The 16,894-nt window shown below is 40.3% G+C and overlaps 2 protein-coding genes across 2 annotated transcripts in view; one reads left to right on the top strand and one right to left on the bottom strand.

Annotated features, from left to right (window-relative positions):
- The window catches only part of LOC310933747 (high-affinity choline transporter 1-like), a 180,968-nt gene that overhangs the window by 28,511 nt on the left and 135,563 nt on the right, over positions 1-16,894 (bottom strand). The gene's annotated exons all lie outside the window — the stretch shown is intronic.
- LOC310933921 (uncharacterized protein) lies at positions 89-7,708 on the top strand (the record flags this gene model as incomplete). Its single annotated transcript, XM_083897491.1, has 4 exons — positions 89-334; positions 482-1,571; positions 6,024-6,397; positions 6,575-7,708. 4 exons carry the CDS (start codon positions 89-91, stop codon positions 7,706-7,708), a joined length of 2,844 nt encoding a protein of 947 aa, XP_083753617.1.

Raw genomic sequence — 16,894 nt, 5'->3', positions numbered from 1 at the left:
TGTGACTGACCATGTGACTGACCATGTGACTGACCATGTGACTGACCACTCTGTGTCTGCTCTGTTTTCAGATTCTCTCACAGACAAAATGGCCTCCAGATTAGAGTTGGATCTCTGCTGTCCCGTCTGTAAGGAGGTCTTCAGAGATCCTGTGGTTCTGTCCTGTAGCCACAGCTTCTGTAAAGACTGTGTGAAGAGATGGTGGAAAGACAGACCAACACTAGACTGTCCTGTTTGTAAGAGAAGGTCTTCAAAGGAAGAGCCTCCATGTAACCTGAGTTTAAAGAACATGTGTGAGACCTTCTTACAGGAGAGAGATCAGAGGCCTTCAACGGTTCCCACCAGTCTGCAGTCGCCCACCAGTCTGAACTTGTCCACCAGTCTGAACTTGTCAATCAGTCTGAACTCGTCCACCAGTCTGAACTTGTCCACCAGTCTGAACTCGCCCACCAGTCTGAACTCGTCCAGCAGCAGTCTGCAGTCGCTCAGAAATCCGCACACAAACTGCAGTGAGCACTCTAAGAAACTCAGACTCTTCTGTCTGGACCATCAGCAGCCAGTGTGTGTCGTCTGCAGAGATTCAGAAAAACACATCAACCACAAGTTCAGACCCATCAATGAAGCTGCTCAACAACAGAAGAAGCAACTTCAGGAAACTCTGGAGACCTTCAAGAAGAACTTAAAGAGTCTGGAAGAAGTTCAGGTGAAGTTTGAGGAAACAGCAAAACACATTAAAGTCCAGGCTCAACGCACAGAGACACAGATGAAGGAGCAGTTTAAGAAGCTTCATCAGTTTCTAGAAGAGGAAGAGGAGACCAGGATGACTGCACTGAGGGAGGAAGAGGAGCAGAAGAGTCTCATGATGAAGGAGAAGATGGAGGCTCTGAGCAGAGAGATAGAAGCTCTATCAGATACAGTCAGAGCCACAGAGGAAAAGCTGAGAGCTGAAGACGTCTCCTTCCTGCTCAACTACAGAGTGCTGCATCGCCCCCTGCTGGAGCCTCCACAGCTGCACTCAGGAGCTCTGATAGACGAGGCCAAACACCTGGGCAACCTGACCTTCAACATCTGGAACAAGATGAAGGACATGGTCTCCTACAGTCCTGTGGTTCTGGACCCAAACACTGCTCATCCAAACCTCGTCCTGTCTGAAGATCTGACCAGTGTGAGACGAGGAGTCGGACAGAAGGTTCCTGATAATCCAGAGAGGTTTGATGTTTACACCAGTGTCCTGGGTTCTGAGGGTTTTAACTCAGGAACTCACAGCTGGGACGTCCATGTTGGAGACAATAAACGGTGGATTGTGGGAGTTTTAGAGTCTGTCCAGAGGAAAGGAAAAGACATAGTGTCTGGATTATGGAGGATAAGGTTATTTCAAGATGAGTACAAAGAAGTGTCACAAGGTAAAGGCTCTGTTCTCCAGCTGAAGAAGAAGATCCAGAAGATCAGAGTGACTCTGGACTGGGACAGAGGACAAGTGTCCTACTATGATCTTGATACTAACACACTCATACACACACACACACACACACACACTTTCACACACACCATGTTTCCATTCATTAACAATGGTGATAATGTTGATTTTCGCCCAATGAAGATGTTACCAGTGAAGGCTTGAGTGACAGGTGAAAACAACAGTGACAAACAGCTTTTAATTGATTGCTGTTTGTTTGTTTGTTTGTTAAAGGGACAGTTCATAGAACTGAAGATGTTAAACTTCACCTCTTTGACTCATTCTTCTCTCCTTTTCCTGTTATTTTTTCAAATGTATGAAAATGATTTCACTGACATTTTTCTTCACATTTGATTTAGTAGACACTGTCTCATTTCAACCTTTATCAGAGAATAAAATGACAACTTATCAACAATAAGCATGTGTTTGGTCAGATTATAAGTGCTTTTGATTAGAATATAAGTGGTTCGGATCAGATAAGTGGTTTTGATCAGATAAGTGGTTTTGATCAGATAATAAGTGGTTTTGATGGTGGACTTTACAAACACCGTTCATGTTTGATGAGCATGTAGAATTTAAACATGTTTGAAATGATGAGACTCATGTTTGTCTCTTTGATTCTGTGTGTAAACGTCTTTTTGACTGTTCAAGTGTGAACACATACAACAATACAGAGACTGTGATCACTTTGTGTCTCACTGACTTTTGATTGTTTCATTGATGTTAATGTTTGACTGACACACACACACACACACACACACACACACACACACACACACACACACACACACACACACACACACACACACAAGGGCAGTCAGGGACATTATACAGACCAACCTCTCTCATATATACTACTGAAACACTCACTACTGAAACGCTCTCATATACAACTGAAACACTCATATACACAACTGAAACGTTCTCATATATACTACTGAAACTCTTATATATACTACTGAAACGCTACTGAAGCGCTCTCATGTATACTACTGAAACGCTACTGAAACGCTCTCATATACAACTGAAACACTCATATACACAACTGAAACGCTCTCATATATACTACTGAAACGCTACTGAAACGCTCTCATATATACTACTGACACTCTCATATATACTACTGAAACACTACTGAAGCGCTCTCATATATACTACTGAAACGCTACTGAAACGCTCTCATATATACTACTGACACTCTCATATATACTACTGAAACACTACTGAAGCGCTCTCATGTATACTACTGAAACGCTACTGAAACGCTCTCATATACAACTGAAACACTCATATACACAACTGAAACGCTCTCATATATACTACTGAAACGCTACTGAAACGCTCTCATATATACTACTGACACTCTCATATATACTACTGAAACACTACTGAAGCGCTCTCATGTATACTACTGAAACGCTACTGAAACACTCTTATATATAGACCTGAAACGCTACTGAAGCGCTCTCATGTATACTACTGAAACGCTCACATATCAACTGAAACGCTACTGAAACACTCTCCTGAAACGCTATAGAAACACTCTCATATATACTCCTGAAACGCTACATGTGAGTACATATGAGTGAGTTTCAGGAGTATATACGAGTGCGTTTTTGTAGTATAAACAAGTATGTTTCAGTAGTATATAGGAGAGCATTTCAGTAGTATATATGAGAAACACGTTAGCATCTAAACTTTAGCAAGAAATACGATAGCAGCTAAACTTTAGCAGGTAAAACGTTAGCAGCTAATCTTTAGCAGGTAACGTTAGCAGCTAAATTTCAGCAGTTAACACGTTAGCTGCTGGGTTCTTTTAGTTTTGCCGTATGAATTTAAAATAATAACTGGAATGTATACATACTTTTATACCTCAGAAATAAGCTCAGTAAAGTTTCTCCAATTAGCAGAGCATGAAATAAAAAAAATGATGAATCCTACTAAGAATGAATATGCATTTAAATGCTTTAATGTGGGCCGGTCCCTTTCTTTGGTTCACTCAATATATTTTAACCCTGAAATAATTGTAATAGTTATTTTAAAGCCAATTAATAGTTATAATTAATTCTAATCATCACTTGTTAAAGGCGATAAATTCAATTTACAACTGTTTCAGAATATTCACAGATCTTCACATAAACACACACAGTTCAATGTCCAAATAAATGACCATGTTCACACTGTACTTCAATTCAAAACAGTTATAAACAATAAATAAAACGGTATAGGCCTGATTTGATGCCAGTTTTGGTTTTGTACTCACAATGTCCGTCCTCGGTGATGGAGATGATGGGAGGAGAACACGGAGGTGATGGGTGGACGGTGAGGAAGAGAGGGGGGGAAGGAGACCAGTGACCGCGGCCTTGACCCATGGAGGCTTCTTACTCACAGTTGCGAGGGCAAAGAAGGTCCAACAAGTGTGTTGTGGTCCCGTTCTGTGGCGAACATACATCCATAAATGTCCTTTAAGCAGTCACAGCTAAACCGTCTCTGTGCGCTTCCGTGACCTCATCCAGAGTTCACACAGCAAACAACAGTGACGCACATTTAGCACAACAAAGAACGTGAGGCTACTACAGCTTAACAAGTGTCAACAGCCGTTAGCGAGCGAGCGCAAGCTAACCGCTAATCGCGTTTAGCCTTGACATTATTAGCAGTAACACGAGCACAAAACGTCACGCGAGGCTACTACAGCTTAACAAGTGTCAACAACCGTTAGCGAGCTAACCGCTAATAACGTTTAGCATTTACATTATTCGCAATAACCCGAGCACAACACGTCACTCGAGGCTACTACAGTTTAACAAGTGTCAACAACCATTAGCGAGCGAGCGAGCGCAAGCTAACCGCGTTTAGACTTGACATTATTAGCAGTAACACGAGCACAAAACGTCACGCGAGGCTACTACAGCTTAACAAGTGTCAACAACCATTCGCGAGCGAGCGCAAGCTAACCGCTAATCGCGTTTAGCCTTGACATTATTAGCAGTAACCGGAACACAACACGTCACGCGAGCTACTACTACAGTTTAACAAGTGTCAACAACCATTCGCGAGCGAGCGCAAGCTAACCGCTAATCGCGTTTAGCCTTGACATTATTAGCAGTAACCGGAACACAACACGTCACGCGAGCTACTACTACAGCTTAACAAGTGTCAACAACCATTAGCGAGCGAGCGCAAGCTAACCGCGTTTAGACTTGACATTATTAGCAGTAACACGAGCACAAAACGTCACGCGAGGCTACTACAGCTTAACAAGTGTCAACAACCATTCGCGAGCGAGCGCAAGCTAACCGCTAATCGCGTTTAGCCTTGACATTATTAGCAGTAACCGGAACACAACACGTCACGCGAGCTACTACTACAGCTTAACAAGTGTCAACAACCATTCGCGAGCGAGCGCACGCTAACCGCTAATTAGCCTTGACATTATTAGCAGTAACCTCACGCGAGGCTACTACAGCTTAGCAAGTGTCAACAGCCGTTCGCGAGCTAGCGCAAGCTAACCGCTAATCGCTAATCACGTTTAGCCGTGACATTATTAGCAGTAACACAGTCCGTAATGACCACAACATGAACATCTACCTTCTATATGCTGTTATATGTCCATATACTGTTGATAAACTCTGCGTCTGTCCTGACAGGAGGACACAACTCTAACACTCTCATGTTCTCTGTGTTGATCTTACCTGTCCACCGGATGTCCCACTCCCGTACCTCACTGTTAGCTAGCTAGCTTTACAAGGATAAATGACACAACATAAACAAACCCACATGGAACAGCCCTATGTTCCGAGATCTCTATGTTCCAAAAGACCTATGATCTGAACGCTCTGTGTTCCAAAATCACTGTCCCCACAACTTAAAAGGACATTTATCAGGTTTAAGGCCTGGTTTTAGGGTCAGGGTTTATGTTAGAGTTCAGTTTAGGCACTAACTTGTGATGGTTATGGTTAGGGTAAGGGGTTAGGGCATGCATTAAATCTATGATGTGACCTCACTAAGCTATAAAGGCAAGGTTGTGAGGTGCTTACTTGTATTTGTTTATCTCTCGGACTTAAAGTCCTCATGGAGACCAAAACCTGATCTTGTACTTGGAATTACCTGTCGGATACTTGTGCTTGTGTTGGAAAATTTGACATAGGAACATAGAGATTTCAGAACATAGGCGTGTAACCACCGACCCCTCGCCCCGTACTACCTCACCTGTTTCGGTGAAGGATGTCACGATGTCATTACCTTTAGTTATTCACATCGTATCAAGCACATTCCTACCCAAGAATGTAACTTTAAGTACCCGATTATGGGTGAACGTCACATCAGGAAGTCCAACTGTTTGTTATGAGCTACTTGGATTCAAGAATCAGGAAACCAGATGTTATGATTAAGATGACCTCCAGTCTCCAGTAATCAAAGAACAGTTGTCATCATAGCACTTTTTGTTATACGTTAACCGTAATTTTCAGCTCATTTTAACCGTAACTGCGCTTTGTCGGTTTGCAAACTACTAACCAGGAAACAGTCAATCACTCCAGACCAGACTCTGTCCTCTGACTGAGTCCAGCTGCAGAAGACAAGACGCTGCTTCGTCCACTTGTCCACACACTGAAGGTGAGTTTGACAAAAGTGAAGTCCGAGGAGGAGGAGGGAGTCCTGACTGACCACGTGACTGACCATGTGACTGATTCTCTCACAGACAAAATGGCCTCCCGATTAGAGTTGGATCTCTGCTGTCCCGTCTGTCGGGAGGTCTTCAGAGATCCTGTGGTTCTGTCCTGTAGCCACAGCTTCTGTAAAGACTGTGTGAAGAGACGTTGGAGAGACAGATCAACACGAGTATGTCCTGTTTGTGAGAGAAGGTCTTCAAGGGAAGAACCACCATGTAACCTGGTTTTAAAGAACTTGTGTGAGACCTTCTTACAGGAGAGAGCTCGAAGGGCTTCAGAGACCTTCTTACAGGATAGAGGTCAAAGGTCTTCAGTGACCTTCTTACATGAGAGAGGTCAGAGGTCTTCAGAGAACTTACAGGAGAGCGATCAGAGGCCTTCAGATACCTTCTCACAGGAGAGAGATCAGAGGCCTTCAGATACCTTCTTACAGGAGAGAGGTCAGAGTTCTTCAGAGGTTCTCTGCAGTGAGCACTCTAAGAAATTCAGACTCTTCTGTCTGGACCATCAGCAGCCAGTGTGTATCATCTGCAGAGATTCAGAAAAACACAGCGGCCACAAGTTCAGACCCATCAATGAAGTTGCTCAACAGCAGAAGAAGCAACTTCAGGAAACTCTGGAGACCTTCAAGAAGAACTTGGAGAGTCTGGAAGAAGTTCAGGTGAAGTTTGATCCAACAGCAGAACAAATTAAAGTCCAGGCTCGACGCACAGAGACACAGATGAAGGAGCAGTTTAAGAAGCTTCATCAGTTTCTAGAAGAGGAAGAGGAGACCAGGATGACTGCACTGAGGGAGGAAGAGGAGCAGAAGAGTCTCATGATGAAGGAGAAGATGGAGGCTCTGAGCAGAGACATAGAAGCTCTATCAGATACAGTCAGAGCCACAGAGGAAAAGCTGAGAGCTGAAGACGTCTCCTTCCTGCTCAACTACAGAGTGCTGCATCGCCCCCTGCTGGAGCCTCCACAGCTGCACTCAGGAGCTCTGATAGACGAGGCCAAACACCTGGGCAACCTGACCTTCAACATCTGGAACAAGATGAAGGACATGGTCTCCTACAGTCCTGTGGTTCTGGACCCAAACACTGCTCATCCAAACCTCATCCTGTCTGAAGATCTGACCAGTGTGAGACGAGGAGCCAGACAGAAGGTTCCTGATAATCCAGAGAGGATTGATGTTTACACCAGTGTCCTGGGTTCTGAGGGTTTTAACTCAGGAACTCACAGCTGGGACGTCCATGTTGGAGACAATAAACGGTGGATTGTGGGAGTTTTAGAGTCTGTCCAGAGGAAAGGAAAAGACATAGTGTCTGGATTATGGGCGATACAGTTTTATGAAGATAAATACTATGAACGGTCTTCAGGTAAAAGCTCTGTTCTCCAGCTGAAGAAGAAGATCCAGAAGATCAGAGTGAGTCTGGACTGGGACAGAGGACAAGTGTCCTACTCTGATCGTGATACTAACACACTCATACTCACACACACACACACTTTCACACACACCATGTTTCCATACATTAACAATGGGGATGATTATTTTCTCCCAGTGAAGATGTTACCAGGAGGACGTTTGAGTGACAGGTGAAAACAACAGAGACAAACAGCTTTTTATTGACTGACATCTTTCTTCACATTTGGTTTTGTAGATGTTCAATTTTCACTGACACTGACTCATTTTAACCTTTATCAGAGAATAAAAATCACATTCATTAACAATAAGTGTGTGTTTGATCAGATAAGTGGTTTTGATGCGATAATAAGTGGTTTTGATCAGATTATAAGTGGTTTTGATCAGATAAAAAGTGGTTTTGATCACACAATAAGTGATTTTGATCAGATAATAAGTGGTTTTGATAATATAATAAGTGATTTTGATCAGATAAGTGGTTTTGGTCAGATAATAAGTGGTTTTGATGAGATAAGTGGTGTTGATGAGATAGTAAGTGGTTTTGATGAGATAATAAGTGGTTTTGATGAGATAATAAGTGGTTTTGATGAGATAAGTGGTTTTGATCAGATAATAAGTTGTTTTGATCAGATAAGTTGTTTTGGTCAGATAATAAGTGGTTTTGATCAGATAAGTGGTTTTGATGAGATAGTAAGGGGTTTTGATCAGATAAGTGGTTTGATCAGATAAAAAGTGGATTTGATCAGATAATAAGTGGTTTTGATGATATAATAAGTGGTTTTGATGAGATAAGTGGTTTTAATGAGATAGTAAGTGGTTTTGATCAGATAAGTGGTTTTGGTCAGATCGTAAGTGGTTTTGATCAGATAAGTGGTTTTGATAAGATAGTAAGTGGTTTTGATGAGATAGTAAGTGGTTTTGATGAGATAGTAAGTGGTTTTGATGAGATAATAAGTGGTTTTGATGAGATAAGTGGTTTTGATCAGATAATAAGTGGTTCTGATCAGATAAGTGATTTTGGTCACATAATAAGTGGTTTTGATGCGATAGTAAGTGGTTTTGATCAGATAAGTGGTTTTGATCAGATAATAAGTGGTTTTGATCATATAGTAAGTGGTTTTGATGAGATAAGTGGTTTTGGTCGGATAAGTGGTTTTGATCAGATATTAAGTGGATTTGATCACATAATAAATTATTTTGATCAGATATTAAGTGGATTTGATCACATAATAAGTGATTTTGATCAGAATATAAGTTTTGATCAGATTTTAAGTGGTTCTGATCAGATAAGAATATTTGTCTTGTTTCTCGGAGACGTCAACAGAAGATAATGTTATCATCTCAAGTAAACTATGATCCTTCATTGATTGTCTTCAGTGGTCGTGAAGGTCACGGCTGCTGGAGAAGATGATGAAATCATCTGTATTTGAATGACTTCATCGCTGGCGTGATGGGGTTTGGACTGAACTGGATCAGTACTCGTGTGTCTGATGGAAAGCAGGTGGTCTTCACGTCCCTCCTCTGCTGGACCTGAACGTCTCCACCAAGTCTGGTTCCATTAGATAATGTTGGACTCTGGTTCTGGTGGACGTCAAAACACCAGGAACCTCCGTTATGTTAAGAGAGCGAAGGTTTGAGCTCAACATAAAACAGAGCTTTTGAAACACTGAAACGACACAGGATTAATTTTCCAGGATCAATGGAATCTCACGTCCTCAGTGAAGACGTCTGTTCAAGTTTGAGCAGAATTTGTTTGTGTGTGGGGTGAAAAAGTCGACCAAAACACTTCACAGGTGACATTTATGTACGTAAATGTACATGAAATGTTTACATTTTTAATCCACTGCACAGAACTTCACCTGTTTCTATTTCATGCCAAATCCATAATCTCTGGATCGGATCCATATTACATTTGGTCTGATGGTAGAGTGTGTTATCCTGCATATGCATACTAAATATCGTTCGAATCCGATGAGTTTTGACAGAGATATGACGGTGTCATTTTACACTTTTGTCCATTTTAAATGAACAGGACTTCTTGAGAGGATTCACCCTGAACAAGGGGTAATGCTGACTATTATGATGGTGAATTTCAAGTCATTCTGAGATACATTTTGTTTTTGAGAAGAAAGTCAGTTCATTGTCAAAGTGCATCAGGGCAAATGGATATTTCCTGAAATTTAAAAATTCATTAAAATTATTCCTTAAGAGGTTTGCAAACATTTTCAACAGATCCTTGTTCAGGGCGATGCCGACTATTATGATGGTGAATTTCAAGTCATTCCGAGATACTTTTTATTTTTTTGAAGAAACTCAGCTCACTGTCAAAGTGCATCAGGACAAATGGATAATTTCTGGAATTTCAAAAATTCATTAAAATTATTCCTTAAGGCGTTTCCAAATATTTTCAACACATCTTTGTTCAGGGCGATGCCGACTATTATGATGGTAAATTTCAAGTCATTCCGAGATACTTTTTGTTTATGAGAAGAAAGTCAGTTCACTGTCAAAGTGCATCAGGGCAAAAGGATCATTTCCGGAATTTCGAAAAATCATTAAAATTATTCCTTAAGAGGTTTGCAAATATTTTCAACTGATCCTTGTTCAGGGTGATGCTGACTATTATGATGGTAAATTTCAAGTCATTCCGAGATACTTTTTGTTTTTGAGAAGAAAGTCAGTTCACTGTCAAAGTGCATCAGGACAAATGGATAATTTCCTGAATTTCAAAAATTCATTAAAATTATTCCTTAAGGCGTTTTCAAATATTTTCAACGAATCCTTGTTCAGGGCGATGCAGACTATTATGACGGTAAATTTCAAGTCATTCCGAGATACTTTTTATTTTTTTGAAGAAAGTCAGTTCACTGTCAAAGTGCATCAGGGCAAATGGATAATTTCCTGAATTTCAAAAATTCATTAAAATTATTCCTTAAGGTGTTTCCAAATATTTTCAACGAATCCTTGTTCAGGGCGATGCAGACTATTATGACGGTAAATTTCAAGTCATTCCGAGATACTTTTTGTTTTTGAGAAGAAAGTCAGCTCATTGTCAAAGTGCATCAGGGCAAATGGATAATTTCCTGAAATTTAAAAATTCATTAAAATTATTCCTTAAGAGGTTTGCAAATATTTTCAACAGATCCTTGTTCAGGGCGATGCCGACTATTATGATGGTGAATTTCAAGTCATACCGAGATACTTTTTGTTTTTGAGAAGAAAGTCAGCTCACTGTCAAAGTGCATCAGGACAAATGGATAATTTCTGGAATTTCAAAAATTCATTAAAATTATTCCTTAAGGCGTTTTCAAATATTTTCAACATATCTTTGTTCAGGGTGATGCTGACTATTATGATGGTGAATTTCAAGTCATTCCGAGATACTTTTTATTTTTTTGAAGAAAGTCAGTTCACTGTCAAAGTGCATCAGGGCAAATGGATAATTTCCTGAATTTCAAAAATTCATTAAAATTATTCCTTAAGGTGTTTCCAAATATTTTCAACGCATCCTTGTTTGGGGCGATGCCGACTATTATGATGGTGAATTTCAAGTCATTCCGAGATACTTTTTGATTTTGAGACTAAAGTCAGTTCACTGTCAACGTGCATCAGGGCAAATGGATCATTTTCTGAATTTCAAAAATTCATTAAAATTATTCCTTAAGAGGTTTGCAAATATTTTCAACTGATCCTTGTTCAGGGCGATGCCGACTATTATGATGGTAAATTTCAAGTCATACCGAGATACTTTTTGTTTTTGAGAAGAAAGTCAGTTCATTGTCAAAGTGCATCAGGGCAAATGGATAATTTCCTGAATTTCAAAAATTCATTAAAATTATTCCTTAAGGTGTTTCCAAATATTTTCAACGAATCCTTGTTCAGGGTGATGCCGACTATTATGATGGTAAATTTCAAGTCATTCGGAGATACTTTTTGTTTTTTTGAAGAAAGTCAGTTCACTGTGAAAGTGCATCAGGGCAAATGGATTATTTCCGGAATTTCGAAAAATCATTAAAATTATTCCTTAAGAGGTTTGCAAATATTTTCAACAGATCCTTGTTCAGGGCGATGCGGACTATTATGATGGTAAATTTCAAGTCATTCCGAGATACTTTTTATTTTTTTGAAGAAAGTCAGCTCACTGTCAAAGTGCATCAGGACAAATGGATCATTTCTGGAATTTCAAAAATTCATTAAAATTATTCCTTAAGGCGTTTTCAAATATTTTCAACATATCTTTGTTCAGGGTGATGCTGACTATTATGATGGTGAATTTCAAGTCATTCCGAGATACTTTTTATTTTTTTGAAGAAAGTCAGTTCACTGTCAAAGTGCATCAGGGCAAATGGATAATTTCCTGAATTTCAAAAATTCATTAAAATTATTCCTTAAGGTGTTTCCAAATATTTTCAACACATCCTTGTTCAGGGTGATGCCGACTATTATGATGGTAAATTTCAAGTCATTCCGAGATACTTTTTGTTTTTGAGAAGAAAGTCAGTTCACTGTCAAAGTGCATCAGGGCAAATGGATAATTTCCTGAAATTTAAAAATTCATTAAAATTATTCCTTAAGAGTTTTGCAAATATTCAACGCATCCTTGTTTGGGGTGATGCCGACTATTATGGTGGTAAATTTCAAGTCATTCCGAGATACTTTTTGTTTGAGAAGAAAGTCAGTTCACTGTCAAAGTGCATCAGGGCAAATGGATAATTTCCTGAAATTTAAAAATTCATTAAAATTATTCCTTAAGAGTTTTGCAAATATTCAACGCATCCTTGTTTGGGGTGATGCCGACTATTATGGTGGTAAATTTCAAGTCATTCCGAGATACTTTTTGATTTTGAGACTAAAGTCAGTTCACTGTCAACGTGCATCAGGGCAAATGGATCATTTCCTGAAATTTAAAAATTCATTAAAATTATTCCTTAAGAGTTTTGCAAATATTCAACGCATCCTTGTTTGGGGTGATGCCGACTATTATGATGGTAAATTTCAAGTCATTCCGAGATACTTTTTGTTTTTTTGAAAAAAGTCAGCTCTACAGTCTACTGCTGCCTCGTGTGGTCACTTTGTGTCACTGAGGTCAATCTGAGAAAACATTTTCAAAAGCCGAATTTCACAAAATGAGACATCTGAACAGTGATGGAGGCAGCAGTGGATCAACAACTCCTGTGAACTCCTGTGTGCTGTGATCTTAAAATCACTGGTTTTCTCTATGGGCTTTGGTGTGGGAGAGTGAGTGGTTTATAAACTTCAGTTTCCTGTAGATTTTTACGAGTCTTTTGTTTGCCGGCTATAATCAGTCAAACGGCACCTTTAAGTGTTCACAGGTGGAAGTCACGTGATCGCTGTGCTGCTGCTGTTCTGTGGTTCTGTGAAACTGGACCTCGTCTCTTGAGCCTCCTCCTGTTTCCAGGTCATGTGACAGCGGCGGATTATCAGAGCGTTAGTTTGCTATAAACGTCATCGAGGAGAAAACAAAACAAACCAGACGGAGACGGAGAAGGTCAACGACCTGACGGAGCTGAAACCTTTATTCTCCATCGCGTGTTATTGTTCTGACACAGAGGTTTATTATAATAACATATAAACACATCAGGTCACGTGTGATTTTGCAGATATTAATTTGCCACCATTTGTATATATTTTTTATATTGTTTTGTACTGATTGTGATTTTAACATCAACAACACAGGAGTTCACAGGAGTTGTTGATCCACTGCTGCCTCCATCACTAAGTTCAAATGTCTCATTTTGTCCATTCGGCTTTTGAAAATCATAATGTATATTTATTTAAGTGACACTAAGTGACCACACGAGGCAGCAGTAGACCAGCAGCTCCTGTGTCCCTGTGAGCTGAAATCACTGATTGAAAATCATAGCTCAGCCGCCACGATTTAGCAAGCTGCAATTTCTTTTGTTTCAAGCAAAAGCAAAAAAAAAAAATCAAATTCCAACTTGTTTTTATTTTTTTTTAAATGCATATTTTTTAGTAACATTTAGGGATTTTGAGAAAAATGTGCAAAATATCTTTTCTGCTCACATTTTTCGTATCAAGGGTAATCAACACAGAGATCTGAGTTTATTTAACAACATAAAGTCTTACCCTTTAGGTCATGAATCCAAACGTGAAGAAGAGGAAACACAAAGAAAAGAGAGGAGGGCGAAATTAAAGGAGAATGAATTGATAAAAACAGGTGAAGATAATCAGGGAATCAGTGAGACAGGAAGACAGGAAAAGTCTTCACCAAAATAAAAGTAACACACTTAACACGAGACGTGACACAGTTTGGGATTAGATGTCAATTAAAATCCTTTATTTCTGTACTTTGTGTAAAAATTTAAAGCAAAAAAAAGTTTGAGGAAAAAATAACAAAAAAATCAATACATTTGTTTATTTCAAGCAAAAAAAAACAAAAAAACTTTTGCACAATTTTTTTGATTTCGAGCAAAGTAAATATCTTTATTTTTTACTATACTTTTTTCATTTAAAGCAAAAAAAAAAAATCCATAAAAAATTTACGTTTTTTTTTTTTTTATTTCATGCTAAAACTTTAACAATCTTTTTTGAAAAAAAAAAAAAATTCTGGAATTTAGCAAAAAAAACACTACATTTGAATTTCTTTCCAGAAAATCTTTGTTCATTTTTGTTTCGTACTTTATTTCCCGATGTAAACACAGACTGGGTCCGTGGTGGCGCAGCGGCACAGTCCGAGAGGCTCAGAGTCCGAGAGGCTCACAGTCCGCTCACATTCATGAAATGGCCGACGTGTCATAAACCCGTTCATCTGACCGTCGCTGCATTCCACCGTCATGTTGCAGGAGCATAAATAACAGCTGCTGTCAGAGCTGCAGCACAGGAAATGAAAAAACACACGGGGGAAGTCATAAATTATAGCTTTTGAACTTTGATTTTGGATTCATTTAGTGTAACGAAGGTGATTTGAACTCTACTTTTAAATTATTATAGTTTTTACTAAAGTAAGGTTTGATTTTAAATGCAACTCTGGGGTTTTGCTGCTTATTTTTTGGTCAATGACAATAAAATCCTGGACTTCCTTGTTATTCCTGATCATAAGTAAATAAACCGTAAACACTTTTCATCGCAGTGTAAATCACGTGATCTGAGACGGTGAATTTGTGTGACGTTAAAATTTAGCAAATGTCAAAAGCGTTGTAACAATGCTCATTATAACGTTGGTGTTTCTTCCTCTTGCCGCACACAGGAAGTGATTTATTTTGGAACGTAAAGTGGAAGCACCAACAGCTACACAGCGCTAGTAAAGTGAGTCGACTTCCTACATTTGGACGTAAAAAGTTCCAGAAGTTAATTCTAGGACTAAAAACAAACTCGGATGTTCACGATCAACGACAAGTTCTTTCTCGTGAACATGAACATCCCATAATGACTTTTCTTGCTCCGCTGACAGAACGCAAAGCGAATCAAGCGCTCCTTTAAGAACTAACAACAAACATCTCATGTGTTGTACAACACAGAGGCAGAGGTTCTGATTCGCTCACACTGACATTCTCATGATCCTGAAATCTGTTTGTCTGGAACCGTAGGAAGTTTCACGTACATTTGTCTTTCGCAGCGGAAAAAGGGAAATGGGTTTGTAATCCGATCTGGAGTTGTTCGAATCCCTGCCAGGTCAAAAGGCCGGGGTAAACCTGAGCAAGACACCCAACACCCGCTGCTCCCCCGGGTTCTGCTGCTCTCTCCTAATTCTAGGAAGGTTCCTATTAGAGGAGGAGCTTAATGCACAGAGGAGTTCCCCTAAGGAGATTTACAAAGAGTCTTTGAGAATCTCGAGGTCTTGTTCACAAGCGAGGGAACAATGGAACGTGAGGTTGGCCGGAGAACAGGAGGAGTGGGAGTGGTCTACCTACCCTCACCTGTGGTCATGACCAGGATCAGGGGTACAAGCAGTTTGAAATGGATTTTCTCAGATGGGTTTCCCTTAGAGAGAAGTTCAGGCATACTCCACAAGTCAGTTGAGGTGGTTCAGGCATGTGGTAAGGAGTTCACAGGGGATGACACCTCCATGTTCCTGGCCAGACAGACCAAGGACAAGCTCAAAGTGTTTCCATCCTGCTTCTGCTGACTCACTGACCTCCTTGTTCCAGATGTTTCCTCCAACACACCAGATTCAAAGAAAACCTCTAAAACATGGAGAGCAGTGGTCCAGGATCCCCAGGTCCAGGATCAGGAAACGTTGACCTAGTCCTTGGTTTGCACCAAGGTCTCTTCGCAGTTGAACGTGCCAGGAACTCCTCCCTGAGGAGGAACCCTGGTGGAATCCTTACCAGGTGTCCGACCTACCTGGACTGGCTCCTTTCCTCTACTCCGGGTCTTTCCTGGATATCTATAAAGGAGATCTGGTGATTCCTCCAAGACCAGGATGGAGAAACCCTGGACTCTGAAGAGATGGCTCAGATGGATTATTACTCTTTGTTATTTCTATTTCATTCTATTGGTTCTTTTGCATAGTCGAGAAAGAACCGTTCCTCTGCGATCCAGAGAGCTTCTGCACAAGAAATCCAGACGCATTTACTGGACCGGACTGGTTTTATGAGTCTCGGTGAACAGATTCTCTTCTCTTGCCTGTGAGAATCTGGGTTTGTACAGCGTATTTAGCACTTATTTATTGAAAAGGCTGCTAGTTTTGTGCTAAAAAGGTAAGTAACAAAACCACCAACATTCAGGTACGATACAATGTGCGTACAGTGCAAAAAGGTCACAGGTAACAATATAAACAACATTAACATGCGATGGCCACAATAGGCTATTTTTGCAGAAATATTAGTAACAGTACCAATAATATTCAGGTACAACTGCTACAGTTGGCCCGTCGTGCAAAATATTCGGGAACATACATAGGCTGCGTACAATTACAGCTGTACTAGTATTTGCCAAAAAAGGGACGCAAAGTATCACAAAGTGTCGCAAAGTGCCAGAAATAGGCAACGCTACATTTTCATTCATTATTTATGGGGTAATGTGTCGCGGGCCGGTCCAAATTGCTTGAAGGGCCGGATCTGGCCCCCGGGCCTTAAGTTGAATACCTTCGCTCTAGGACAACCCGATCTTGGATAAACATCCAAAGTACCAAAGATCGGTCAAACAGCTGACAGTGAACGACAAGGGAATCCAACCCTTTCTTTTCGTACTCGTAGACAAACGTGTGCTTAGCGCCAACGTGGCGTGACCGGACTTTATAACGGCCCGCGATGAGCGCCTTCCCAACGGGCCGTCTCTTCACAGGAACAGGAAATAGTGCCGATGGTATGGGAATGCACTGTGTTGCCAGGTTTAAATGCCAGCACTAAAAATACCGCGCTGGAATGCAGGACTTGGCAG

The sequence above is a fragment of the Microchirus variegatus genome, assembly GCF_963457635.1.
Source record: "Microchirus variegatus genome assembly, chromosome: 11".
Lineage (NCBI taxonomy): Eukaryota > Metazoa > Chordata > Actinopteri > Pleuronectiformes > Soleidae > Microchirus > Microchirus variegatus.
Note: the sequence above shows the minus strand (reverse complement) of the source record. Positions and strands in the feature narration are given on the sequence as shown.